General features: G+C 39.3%; 1 protein-coding gene across 1 annotated transcript in view; it reads left to right on the top strand.

Moving 5' to 3' along the window:
- Positions 1 to 14,078, top strand: part of LAMA3 (laminin subunit alpha 3) — a 261,658-nt gene that overhangs the window by 133,762 nt on the left and 113,818 nt on the right. Inside the window, exons 23-27 of the mRNA XM_031003750.3 lie at positions 176 to 329; positions 6,700 to 6,860; positions 9,873 to 9,981; positions 11,659 to 11,756; positions 12,663 to 12,807. Coding sequence (XP_030859610.2) covers positions 176 to 329; positions 6,700 to 6,860; positions 9,873 to 9,981; positions 11,659 to 11,756; positions 12,663 to 12,807 — 667 coding nt within the window. The remainder of the gene's footprint in view (positions 1 to 175; positions 330 to 6,699; positions 6,861 to 9,872; positions 9,982 to 11,658; positions 11,757 to 12,662; positions 12,808 to 14,078) is intronic.

The following is a 14,078-nucleotide window of genomic DNA, read 5'->3' on the forward strand; positions in this document are numbered from 1 at the left end:
GCAGATGAAAATTTATTGCTTAATTCTTGTAGCAGACACTTAGTAAGAGTTTATTGAAGGATGATGAATGAATGAGTGAACTGAATGACTGAGAGTCTTTGGGGACGTACTTTGATATTCCGTTTGATGTTCTCAGTTGTAACTGTTGATTCCGTTGTTGTTGCTGTTGTTGAAGTTGCTTGCTCTACCAGCATTTGCCAGTGACCAGATTCCCCTGTACCCTGGCTTGTGAAGCCAGACACTTCCTGCTTGATGGGGAGCCAAGATCCGTGGCAGTGAGGCAGCCCACACCTGCACACCCTGTCATGGTGGACCTCAGTGGGAGAGAGGTGGGCCAGCCTTTTATTTATTATCAAAGTTATTACTACCTCCCCATCTGTATCTGCTAAAAATACTTGGCCACAGTTGCTTCTCAAATTCAGGGGAACCTGGAAGAATTTCTCAGAGGTGTTTATCAACATTTGCTGAACTATCTGATTTAGGGTGGGGCTGGATGGTACGCTACATGGAGCCATGTTCAGGTTGTTCTTTGAGCACTTTCTAGACATGGCAGGGGATGTGGGCAGCTATAGAATCCTTTCTTTTTGGTTATCTGGACTTAGAAGGGGGCATCCTGTTCTACATGATTCAGGGCAAGATTTCTCTTAAAAGACAGATGAGACTCAATCTAGTAAGCCTCCAGAAATGACACAGCTTACCCTAAAAGGATACCACACTCACTGACTATTCAACCCCTTAGGCTAAGCAATTTGTAGCAGCTGAATTCCTTGAGCTCAGAATCCGGAACTTCTACATCCCCTGGCACCTACCTCATGGCTTGGAGGACAGGTTACTACAGGTCTTGGTATTACTTTTCTTCCAGGAGTTCTTCGAACTTCAGAACCAAATTTAAGATCATACTGATTTCAGATTCGAGTTAGAGCTATAGGATATCAACCATAACAATAAGAATACACAACACTTCAAAATGAAGACACTGAAAAAAACTTCCTCCACTATATTTTTATTCTTTGCTCTCTGTAACATTCTCTGTTTTGTCCTTTTGAGGAAAATATTCATTTGGGGGATTAAATTTGTGGGATGAAAATATATGTGGAGTTAATTGTAACTGAACTTTTAGATGTGTACATTTTTGTAAACTACATTTCTAACATTTTGAAGGTAGCAGTTAAAGGTTTTTAAGTATATTTCTTAAGTAAAGTCTTCATTTTATTTGAATTTTCATGCTATGAAATAATATTTACTTGTAACAAGTAAAGCAATATAGATATGCATAAAAAACCTAAATGATCTTCCCTCTACTTCATTCTAATACTAAGTTTGCTGTATCCCTCCCTACACATGCTATGTGTGTATACACACATACACACATACACACATACGTGTATATAGGTGTACATACATACATATATACATAAAATGCACATACACGTACATATACAGATATATGTATGTGTGTGTGTATTTGTGTGTGTGTGTTACCTAGACAACAGGAGGTACAGTTGAGAAGGGGCAACCACCAGGAAGTGATGCTGATGACTCATCTAGGAGGTTCTAACCTCTGATTTAACCCAGAGCTATAGCACAGAGCTAGTCAGCAGGACCTCAAGGCTCTTTTACAATACAGAAATATTTTATTTCACTATCTCTGGTCTAGAAATTATCCAGCTTATTGATTCAGTTTAATTTATACTTTTAAAACTTTCCAATTGGCTCTTTATCATATTTACTTTTTCTTGTCTTTTCTGCCAGTTTTTGTTTCAAAACTTCATGTACTTTTAAGTGGAAGTTACTTCTTCATTTAGCTTTTTTAGTATCCTAAAGGCCTTGGAGCCAGGTGTATTTCAGAATTCAGAATTTTTAAGATTTGAAAAAAGATAACATCTACAGTGAGGTCTGGTATAATACCCAATAATCAAACAGGTTAATATTTCTCCAGTGAAAAGCATGAATAGGCACACCTAGGGAGACGCAAACTGACTATATACATAGACTTATAACAGTTTAGTTCAGACTTTGCCAGCAAATGATTATTGGTTAGGTTAGGTTTGCCACCAAAACAGTTACAAAACGTATTTCCTTTTCAGAGTTAGGGGATTTCAGATCATGGGCCAGTATATGTAAAGTCTTTCTCAGACTATTCCATAAAATTCACCTCATCTGAAGTGAACTCATCTCTGATTATTTTGTTACCTGTCTTTCTTAATATTCAATTTATGTGTTTTGAAATTTTGTTTACAGGCATATTGGCTTATTTTGAATGAGAGGTTTTTATCCTCTCCTTCTTTCGCATCTGTTTCAGCCTGCTAGTTTTGCATTGTCTTACCTGTCCACTGGATCCTTAGCCCAGGAGCAGGCATTACAGTGTGCCTTCTCTATTGTTATGACACTGAAGATAGCAGATTCAGACACTGACCCCATGAATGGCATAGCTCAGTTCTTGGTCATGAGGCCACATATTTGATTTTTGGTTCCCAAATTATATAGCTTCTTTTAAAAATTTATTTAGTTTTATATATTTAGGGGTACAAGTACAAGTTTCTTATATGCATATATAACATAGTGGTGAAGTCTGGGCTTCTAGTGTACCCATCACCCAAATAGTGAACATTGTACCTAATAGGTACTTTTTCAACACCCCCTCCCATCCTTCCACTTTTCATAGTCTCCAGTGTCTGTTATTGCACTCTGTATGCCCATGTGTACCCATTGTTTAGCTACCATTTATAAGTGAGAACATGCAGTATTTGACCTTCACACAGCTTCTTATAAATCCATAACCCAGGAGGCAGATTGGAAGCAATTTTTAGCTTCTTTTTAAATTTGAACATCTTCGTCTTCAAAAAATGTGCCTAGATCTGGCCGCTGTCTCCTATGGCACATGTTTTATTCTCTTAACTCTGCATGAGCTAAACTGCTGACCAAAATAATCTGCTTCCAGACCTAGAGGACAACAGGCTTGTGACTTCAGTCCTGGTGCCATTTTGGGTTTTTCTTTAACTTATGTTTTATCACCTATTACTTTTGATTCTAAATATATCTTTTTGTTGTTCTTTTAAAACGTTTTATCCAGAGTTGCTCTCTCTTGGAGCAGGAGTATAGTGAATGAATTCTCTGTGCCATCTGAACCAGAAGTCACCCATCTTTAAAAAATGCTGACCTATTTTTATTAAAATCCTCCTCTCTCTCCCTCAGCTCAGCCACTGCACCATACTCCTCCCCTTCACAACAAAACTCCTCCAAAGTATTGTCTACACTCTGTGTTTCTAATTCTTTATGCCCCACTCACACCTCAACCCACTTCAGTCTGGCTTTCACCTCCCACTCCATTAAATTTACTTTGCCAGGTTTCCGATGAGATCTTTGTCACTAAATCCAGTGGATATGTTTCAGTCCTCATTGGTTTAACTTCTCGGCAGCTTTCGATGCCTGATGGACACTCCCTGAATTCCCAAACTCTCTCTTGTTTTTCATAATTTAAGAGCTGTCTTAATAATTTAAAAATTAACGACAACCTGGTTCTCTTTCTACCTCTCTCACCGCTTCCTCAAAATATCATTTGCAGGCTCATCCTCCTCTGTCTAGCCATTAAGTGTTAGAATTTGTCAATGCTCAGTCCTAGGCCTTATTACTCTATGTTCTGTCTCGAGGAGTCTCATCCATGGCAATTGTATCAGACCCACCTCCACACAGATACCTCCCATATTGTTATGCCCAGTCATACCTCTGCTTTTATATGCAGACCAGCAAGTCTACCTTCCTTCCTGACATTACCTCTTTGATGTTTCAAAGCAACCTCAAACTCCATTCGGTATTCCCTACCTAAATTAATGCTGCTACCATCCATCTAATTGCATAAGCCAAAATTCTTAGGGTCATCCATGACTTCTCCAATTCTTTCCCCCACCCAAACCAATCCATCTGTGAGTGTACATCCCGAACTTTTCTTGGCATTCTCCTTCCATCTCCCTTGTCCAAAATACAATCATTTTTGTGAGAATCTCTGTAGAAGCCTCCTAATTAGCTGACCCACGTCTGCTCTGCCCATTGCACCTCTTGATCTTTTCTCCAGACTATAGCCAGCACTCACATTCTGATGGGAATATTTGGTCAACACTTACTGCTCTTAGGATAGAGACAAAGATTTTAACACGGCTTATAAAACTGCCCTTTCTACTTCCCAATTTTATTATACTCCTTCTTGCTCTCTGTTTCTCTGCTCCTCTGACCTACCTTCAGTCTCTTGGGCTTGCATTATATGGGACCCTACAGCATTCTATGTTGTATGTAGCCTCCTACTGCAAGCCGTTCCCTCTACCCAAACACTCTTCTCTCCCCTATGGCCTGGTTGTCTTCTCCTTGCCCTCCACACTCAACTAAGTTGCTGTTCTTCAAGGAAGTCTTCTGCTCTCCCTCATCTCCTCGACTAGCTCAGGCCCCTGTCTTACACCTCTGCAGAACATTATTCACATGTAGTTTTATGCTGTGTTTGTCTAGTTATCTAATTACTTGATTCAAGTCTGTCTGAGGGTATGTCTGTCTTGCTTCCCATTGTATACCTATCACCTGGCTGGTGGACTGGCATAGCATAGGTATTCAGTAATATTTGCTGACCAAATCATTTGAATCCTCATTTTGACATCAGACATATTAGTTATCCCTTTTAGTTTGTATAGGCAACAGATTTGATAAACCCACCTTCTATGTATTTATCCTAAAACACTAATAACTAGTAGAGGTCAGTTCTGTGCCATAGAACCAGAAATATTCCTCCAGTTTGACACTGATTCCATTAAAGTTCACCTTTTTAAAGATAAATAACACACATAAATAATCACAACAGCAAGCAGTAAAGTTTCTGTGTGCCATCTTTTATGTCTTTTATCTGAGTTTCTCAAACCTGACTTTGCCCATCAAATGTACCTTAAACTCTTCCAACAAGTCTTCCAACAGGTAATCCATACAATTTAGAGTGGAAAGAGTAGTAGAAATTTATAATAGAGTGCTAGATAGAACTTGCTGCCAGTGATAACTTCTGGGCGAAAACCTGGTACATCACTGACCTGTGAGTGTTTTGTGGTGGGGTAATGACAGTCAGGCCCTTGTTTGGAGATGCCCAGGGGAGAAATGCTGGCAGTAACCTCGCCACACGGAGCAGTGGCAGAGCCATATTTCCCTCTAGAACATGGAGTCAACATTGGTGTGGCTGATCCACATTCTTTCCCAGAGGGAAATCTTTCTGTTATTTAAGTGACAGAAAAAAAAAATCACTGTGGAAAATAGCAGTTACGTGGTTCAGAGCCTTTCAGAAGGAATACCAAATGTGAATTTCCTAAGGCAGGGAGAGGGAGGACCATTTTAATTAAGTGTGGTAAATCTTGCCTGGGCCTGAGCTTGCGGGCGGAGGTGGGTTACACTGCTGAGGAATAAAGTTCTAATAGTGGCCCAGGCATTAAATATGTGTACACACTTTGACCCAGCAATTCCACTTCTAGGAATCTTACAGAAATACTAGCATTAGGATATATGCATGATGATTGTATACCATTATAGGTTGTAGGGAAAATTAAAGACAACCTGTGTCCCTCAATAAGGGATTTGTTAAATAGTTTTATATTCATACTACACAATGGTAGGCAGCTATTCAAAAAATGAGGTATATTTGCATGTAAGTGTATTTGCATGTATATATTTTTGCAATAAAGACATGTAAAATACCATTGAGTAAAAAAAGCAAGTCATAGTAAAAAGCAATAATCAAATTATAATAATTAATATTTACATAGTGTTTTTTATATGTCAGATATACTTCTGAGAGCTCTGTATGTATTCACTTAATCCTCAGAACAATCTTAAGAGGGGGGTACTATTGTTATCTGCATTTTACTAAGGAGGACACCGAGGCATACAGATGTTAAGTAACTTGTGCAAGATCACACAGCTGGAGGCTGTCTGATTCCAGACCCCAAGCTCCTAACCAGTAGGTGATATCAGGGGAGGGCACACTTTTTCTGTAAAGGGACAGATAGTAAATATTTTTAGTTTTGCAGGCCCTGTGGTCTCTGTCATCATAGCACAAAGACATCCCGAATTGTCTACTATGATCACAGTTTTTCTTAACGAAACAAAACGTGTGTGCATATTTGGGCATAGAAAATGGTTTGGTATGAAAATCATTAACAGTCCTTATTAACACTCCTTATCCCAGGAGCGAGATGTGTGTGTGTTTTACGTTATTTCCCTTGATGCAATTTAAAACTTATTTTTTAAAAAAACAATTAAAGAGCCCAAAGGCACATTTCCATTCCCCTTATTCCTCATCAGTACTTAATTTTTACTTCAAGTTTTAGAATGTCTTTTACCTTGAGAAACAAGCAGCAAAAACACTCCTGGGTAGAAATAGTAGAAGTCTCTCTAAGTAGGGCTGCCAGATTTAGAAAACGAAAATACAGGATGCCCCATTAAATTGTCCAAATAAACAATAAATAATTATTTGTTATTTATTTCCATTTAAAATTTAACAGGGCACCATGTGTTTTATCTGGCATCTCAACCTGTAGGACCATATTCCTTACTGGGATGACATATAAAAATACTTCCAGGGTGTCTTCTGGGCTCTATTTTCACCATTGCTGATGCAAGTGTGGCCTGTACATGTCACAGCTGGATCACAGTCTGTCTGCTTGGCCTCTGTGACAGGTGGAATTGCATCTGCGGCTGCGTGTCCCACAGGTTGGCCACTACGTGGTTGTGGTCGAGTATTCCACGGAGGCAGCCCAGCTGTTTGTGGTTGATGTGAATGTGAAGAGCCCTGGGTCTGTTCTGGCAGGCCAGGTGAACATTTACAGCTGCAACTACAGGTACTCAGCCCCACCAAGGGAATTCCTCTGTAAAGGAACAATTAGGAAATCTGCCTTAGGAACTTTGGCTGTTATTTGCATTGGGAGGTTATTTTCTTTTTGAGGCAGCTCTTGAAAACAAGCAGGTGACTAGTTGTGTGGCCCAACGTCATCACCAATGTGGGTATTGGGAGTCCTCTCTATGGGCAGTGTAAAAATGTGGCATTTTCTTAAAAAGCTGTATGCTGTACTTAGCAATTTGGTTCAGATTCACATGGCACAGCACAATCTCTTTATTTGATTCTCTATCACTCAGGTGCGGTGCAATGAACTCACTGCTCTCACCTCAAAGGCTGTGTCAAGTACCTGGGTGCATAGCACAAGGAAAAAGACTCATTCTCAGTAATGTTAGGGGGTGCACACCTACCTTTGCAACACACCTTCAGAACTGGGGATAATTAATGTTTGATGATTGTCAAGTGGAAAAAAAAGATTAACAAAGGACTTCAAAATTTGCCCTGAGGAAGTTCTTCTCTTCCAAGAGCACTAACTGACAAGGGCTTATTAAAAATGGTTTTGTTTGCATAATATTTCAAGATGTGTGCAAATGTTCAGAGCATGCTGTAATTAAAGAATCAGCACAAGGGGTGTTTCCACATGAAATTAATTGTATACTAAATGGGACTGGAAGTCAGAGTCCCTTGAAACAGCAGATGGAGCACTGCAGTAAACCCATCCAGTTCTTGGCCATGGCCTTGAACATTGTATTACTACTACTTTCATGTTGCTTTTTGTCAAACCCAAGATGACCTGAAGCAATGGACATTTTCCCTGTTGTGAAAATGAAAACAAATAAACAAATAAACAAAAACTTATCCAAAGAGTTACTTTTAGTAGCTTAGAATGGAAACTTTTATGAGAATCGATGAAATGGCTATTGAATCAACATCATGCCCTCAGTAACGCTAAACAAGCAGCTGCGAAGTCTTTGTCTTTGGATGATGATAGAACCAAAGAAGGTAATTGTATTTGGAGTTTTAACAGAAGCACAAAATGAGCCTAAAAGAGTTATCCGGGGATGTTCTGTCATTATCTGAAGATATGAGCGGTATCTATCTATAGATGAAATCAGCAACCACTGGAATGTCCACTCCCAGATGGGTGGGTTGCCACCTCACCTGAGGCCTGGAGACTGTTAGCCGCAGGGCCTGGGCCAGGGCTTCTCCATACCCATTTGTCCACGCCCACCCACCAGTTCGGCTCTCCAGCTCCTTCCACCTCCAGATCCCATGGCTTGACTACTGTTGCTCAGGATACAAAGTGGAGATGGCTAAGGGGGCAGGAGGAACTATTCATAACAACCCTGGTGACTCTGAATCATCTCAGAAGAGCTCTGAGAATATCTATGCCAAGAGAGGAGTGGTTTCAAAACCAAAGAAAGAAAGGACACCCTTTCTGAGCACCATGGGTGTTGTTTCATGACCTAAGTCTGAATGGAGTTATTGAGAGTGAACTGCATGTCAGTCTGCACATCATTTTGGCTCTGAACATGACAACACCAAAGTCCTGCTTTAGGAGTTTCTATCCTTAGAAACACAGGACAGCATGGTTTCAGTCTAGGAAACACTTTCATTGTGTTTAATCACTCCAAGGAGTGTCCCGTTCTATTTTTTCACGTGGCTAAAATACTTCCTCTTTCTCTTCCTTGCCTGTCATGTGGATGAGTGAAAATCAACAGGCTACAAGTATGGGAGTCCAAAAAATATGGTGCAACTGGAAAATATTTGACCCATGAAAACCTGTGTTAAATGACAGGCCCTTTCAGTGTTGCAGCATCTTCTGCTGAGGTTTCAACTTTTCCCAGCATTTCTCAAGTGAGTTCTAACGATGTTAAAAAAAAAAAAAAAAAAACCCAGTAGAATAGCAGTGGTGCTAATAGAAAACCACTTTTCAAAGTAGTGCTGTGATAAATCTAATCTGCTCTCCATAAGAGAGATGATCATTAGTGATTAAATCCATCTGGTTATTACTGTTAGGCTATTTCTTAGGAGGAATTTAATATAGGATAAGGATAAAACTAAGTAAATCACTTAGTATATTTAACCCTAGGATTATGCCTAAATCCAAAAGAATGTGTTTTAATGGATACACACACACACACACACACACACACACACACACACACACACTCACACTCACATAGGGGAGTGAGAAAGAAAACAACAGTTTATTAAGTTTCTAATATATAATACACACTGGGCTTGGCTTTTTATATAACTTATCTCATTTTAATCCTCACCAAAAAGTCATTGCCTAAATTATTTCAAATATTTCTCAGAAATAGTCCTTTTGTTTTAATATAACAGTAGTTTCAAATTATATTTACAGACAGAAAATTTGCAACAGAGTATGAAGTCAGAAACATTACTCAAAAAGTACCTCCTCTAAGGGTTTTACCGTTAGAGTTATTTGGTTCAAAACTGTGAGCTTTTAAATGCCCCTGAACCCTGTATCTCACTTGATGTGATGGAGGGAAGAGATACCACAGGTAGAAATGAAGAAGGAAGAAGGAGGAGAACCAGACTGAGTTTCAGAGGCAAACTCAGGGTCTTCCCATGCTGGAGGAAGGCCAGCATGCTCACTATCTTGGCATGGGATGGTGGCTGTGAGGCTAGTGGGTGACTTTAATTGTGAATAGCCCCGAGAATGTTGGCTGTGTCTTAGAGATCTGCAGTTACTGACCCTGGGGCCCTTTCTCTAGAGGACTAAACCTAGTACTTCATCAAGCCAGGCAGAAAAACTGAATGGGGCCTTTAGCCCTGAGAGGTACAACACTGGCCACGGCAGGAAGGTTACTTTCCCCATAGAGACTGCGAGCTGCATCCTTCTTCAACTCATCATGCAGGAAAATTCACTATAATTCATTCAGTTATAAACAGGTGAAACCAAAGAGCCATCAGCCACCCCAGAAGGATGTGCAGAATGAGGGAGATGCCAGGAGTCAGGCTAAGAAAACTCTGTTTTCTCTTGCAGTGTTCTCTGCCGGAGCGCTGTGATTGATCACATGAGCCGCATCGCCATGTATGAGCTACTGGCAGATGCAGACATTCAGCTCAAGGGACACATGGCCCGATTCCTTCTGGTATGCTTCTGTTTTGCCCATTGAATTTTAGAAGCGTTTTGCTGATATCTATATTTTTTGAAGCTTATTAAAATTTTGGCTGGGGTTGTATTACTCCTATAATCTGTGAAGAATTGCCAGTTTAATATTTATTCTTCCCATCTAGAACCTGACTTGCCTCGTCATTTGTTTGAGCATTTTTTGATATGGCCTAATAAAATTTAGTCATATTTAAGCACCTCTCACAAAATCCCATTTCATTAATTTTTATTCATTTCTACTATTATAAAGAAAATGTCTTCTGTTATTATATTTCCTAGTTTACCATTATTGCCAGAGTTTAGAAATCCCATTTCTTATTGTTTATTTTCCTTTCCATCTTACTATTTTATTATCTCTATTAGCTTCTTGGTAAATTTTATCAAAATTTTAAAGCTTATAATTACCTAGTTTAAAAAAACTAAAAAACTATTTCAAAAAGAATATCATTCAGTTAATCAGATATATATATATATGTTATTAAGAGTTAAAATATCAAGTGTGGCAGACTAAATAATCTTCATGCCCACCCTTGTAATGTCATGACTTGAACATTGAGTATTCTGATAAACAGAGCCAGTGGGATCTCACTAGAAAGGAGGTGGCCAGATTTACAATGAATATCACAGGGGAATTTAAGATTCTCTAAGTGTGAAGCAACTTCCTGTTACTGCTGATACTATGCATGCATCACACCCTGGGAAATGCCAGGCCAGCCTGTACTAATGTGTTTTAAATATTTGTGCCTGATAGTATTAAAAACTTGGAGCCTGCTCTTAAGAAGTGGCTGGAATTCAGTTTTTAAAAAATTATAATTATAAAATTATGACTCCTTCTTAAAACATAACAATCTGAGGGAATCTAACCTCTTCATCTTTGGAAATTATAATGGTGCTGAATCTTCATCATTTAAGAGTAAGTTTTCCCTTTTTGAAGTAGTCAAATGCCATTCAGAGTCAAGGCTGGCTAGAACATAAGCTCTATGAAAGCAGGGGTGTTGTCCATCTTGGACTTGTAAGACCCCCTAGTCTCAGTGGTATTCACCAGAAATGTTTGTTGTTGTTACTGAATAGCTTTGCAATCAAGCTGGTAATACAGTTTTGATTTAAAATGAAGTATATTGATAAATTAATGACTAAGTTTTTTTGTGTGACTCAAAAACTAGCTCTGGAGACAGTTCCTTCAACAAAGGCCAAATTAGCCTGAGATGGGAGTCATTCTTTATTAAGAAGGGTTATTTCTAGCAGTGGCAGCCCTCACTTTGAAAAGCAGGCTCTCTGGCCCACACCACATCCCCTGTCTTCCTCCCAACGGGCCTGAAAAGCCAGGTTTGGCATGGGACAAGACAGAAAAAAACAGGCACTGGAAGTCACTGAAAAGAGTAGTTTCTGAGCTTCCTTATGGCTTTGTTCTCAGTTCTATTTATGTATTTCAGCAGTAATTCAGTCAGTAATTCTATAAAACAATAAAAAGGATTTGTTGCACATAATGATGCCTGAGGACATGCCATCCTGCAATATTTGCTACTTTAAAATAACAATTAGAATTATTATGGATACATCCTTTACTTAATAGCTTTTTTAAAAGGGTGTTTTTGGCCATACCATTGGTTTTGCTGGTAACTGCAATGTGCCTTTGTGCATTGTATTTGCTCACTAGCATCAAGTTTGTATCATACCTATTGAAGAATTCTCAGCTGAGTATGTGAGACCGCAAGTCCACTGCATTGCCAGTTACGGGCGATTTGTCAATCAAAGGTAATGTGTTTCCTTCCTGTCTCCCCGTTCATGTTCTGAGTGATACTGGGATGAGTGTAAGGCTGAAACTTTATACTCAACGTCAGAAATGATCATAAGCCAAGGTGCTAAAGTCTGGTGGTGGATTTAAAACAGAAAGAAAAACCAGCTAAATAATTTACCCCAGCAGTTTTTCCAGAATTCCATAATATCAGGAAGCTGACCCAGGAACAACCAGGGAAATGGTTAAGCCTACCCCTGGAGGGCAGGAACGCTGAGTTCTATTCTGAGCCCTCGAAAAGACTCGTTTTGTTCCAATCTTTTAATCTTTCTGTCTGAGACTCTTCATTTAGAAAACCATGAAAATAATGACCTATCTCATAACTATGTGATGAGAGTCAGCTAACTAATGCTTATTGGGGTTTTGGTAGGGTTGTTTTCCTGTAGATTCAAAAACAGCTTATGGGCATGGTCGTGAAATCTGGTGAGCATGGTTAGGACTGTAGGAACTACCAACACAGTGTGATTCTGGTTGTGCGTAAAAGAGACGATGTATATTTTTTCTTTCTTATATAGTGTCCTGTCAATATTTATGTTTAGAGGTGAATAATGTTTTATTGTATTGATCTCATTTTAACAATTAATTTTAGTTCTGGAAAGGGAAGTTTCCATAAGTTTCTATCTAACTTACTTTACTTCAAAATTAAGATTCTCTCTGTTTCAACTAGTTCAATGGAACAGGTGGCTGGAATACACTTGGCATGAGTATCATTATATACAGATCCCTAGAGTTCTGTGCTTCCCCCAGCACTGGATCCTTTTGATGCCCATGCAGTCCTATGCTCCAAGTCTGTCTCTTCACTGATGGACAGTTCTGTAGCTTTGGGTTCTTTTAAAAATCCGATTTTTAAATATTCTATTTTTCAGTGCCACCTGTGTCTCCCTGGCCCATGAAACTCCTCCAACAGCATTAATTTTGGATGTTCTAAGTGGCAGGCCTTTCCCTCACCTGCCCCAGCAGTCTTCACCTTCTGTTGATGTTCTTCCTGGGGTCACCTTGAAGGCACCGCAGGTAGTGTGCTGTTTCTAAACCAGTGGTTCTCAAAATATGACCTCTGAAGCAGCAGCATCCACATCACTTGGAAACTTGTCAGCAATGCAGATTCACAGACCCACTACAGACCTACTGAGTTGGAAGCTCTGGGGGTGGGCCCAGGAATCTGTGTTTTAACAAACCCTCCAGGTGATTCTGATGCCCCTGAAATTTGAGACCCTCTACTGTCTTCTGTGAAGAGTCCCAGAAATGCAGGCATCTGGTTAATCCTGCCTAGGACCACCCCTGCCTGATGCCCTTTCCCTCCTGGGCTTTGTCCACTAGATATTTGGCAATTATTCATGGCCCATATTGTGATAGATTATATTTTTGTGGACTGCTGCTGTTTAATATAGTTGTTTATTAGTTTTCTTCCCAAGTTGGATCATAAGACTTTTAGAATAGTTATTGTAGCCAAGAACCTTTTTTTTTTTTTTTTTTTTTGAGACAGATTCTTGCTCTATCACTCAAACTTGAGTGCAGTGGCATGATCATCGCTTACTGCAGCCTCAAACTCCTGGGCTCAGGCAATTCTCCCATCTCAGCCTCCCAAGTAGCTGGGACTAGAGGTGAGCACCACCTTGCCCAGCTATTTTTTTTTTTTATTTCTGTAGAGGTGGGATCTTGCTATGTTGCCCAGGTTGGTCTCGAACCAGTAAACTTTTTTGTATCCCCCACTGCACCAGCACAGTACCTTGCAGGTAGGAAATTATCCATAAACATTTATTAATCAATCATCTAGAGCACAAAGGTGAAATATAATAAAGTAATGCATTCCGTAAGCTAAAAAATCACAGGACTTTTAAAGTTCTGCATTATAAAAATATAATTTACATTATGATATTATAAGATTTAGTATCCCTTATCCAAAATGCTTGTGACCAGAAATGTTTTGAATTTCAGATTTTGGAATATTTACATTATATTTATGGGTTGAGCATCCCTAATCTGAAAATCTGAAATCCAAAATGTTCCAGTGAGAATTTCCTTTGAACGTTGTATCAGTGCTCAAAAAGTTTCAGATTTTGGAGCATTTTGGATTTTCAGTTTAGGGATGTCCAACCTGTATTATGTCCTTATAATCTCAAAGATGGTTTGCATGTGTTCACAGTGCATTGGATTTGGGAATCTACAGGATCTGAGTGACAGAATCAAATAAAATCCCATATGGGAAAGGCAGTCCAGAATAATAGGGGGAAATGAGTTGAAATCAAGATGACAAGAGTTCTAGTCCTGCTTTTGTCATGAAA

This window comes from Gorilla gorilla, chromosome 17 (genome assembly GCF_029281585.2).
Source record: "Gorilla gorilla gorilla isolate KB3781 chromosome 17, NHGRI_mGorGor1-v2.1_pri, whole genome shotgun sequence".
In the NCBI taxonomy this organism is placed as follows: Eukaryota; Metazoa; Chordata; class Mammalia; order Primates; family Hominidae; genus Gorilla; species Gorilla gorilla.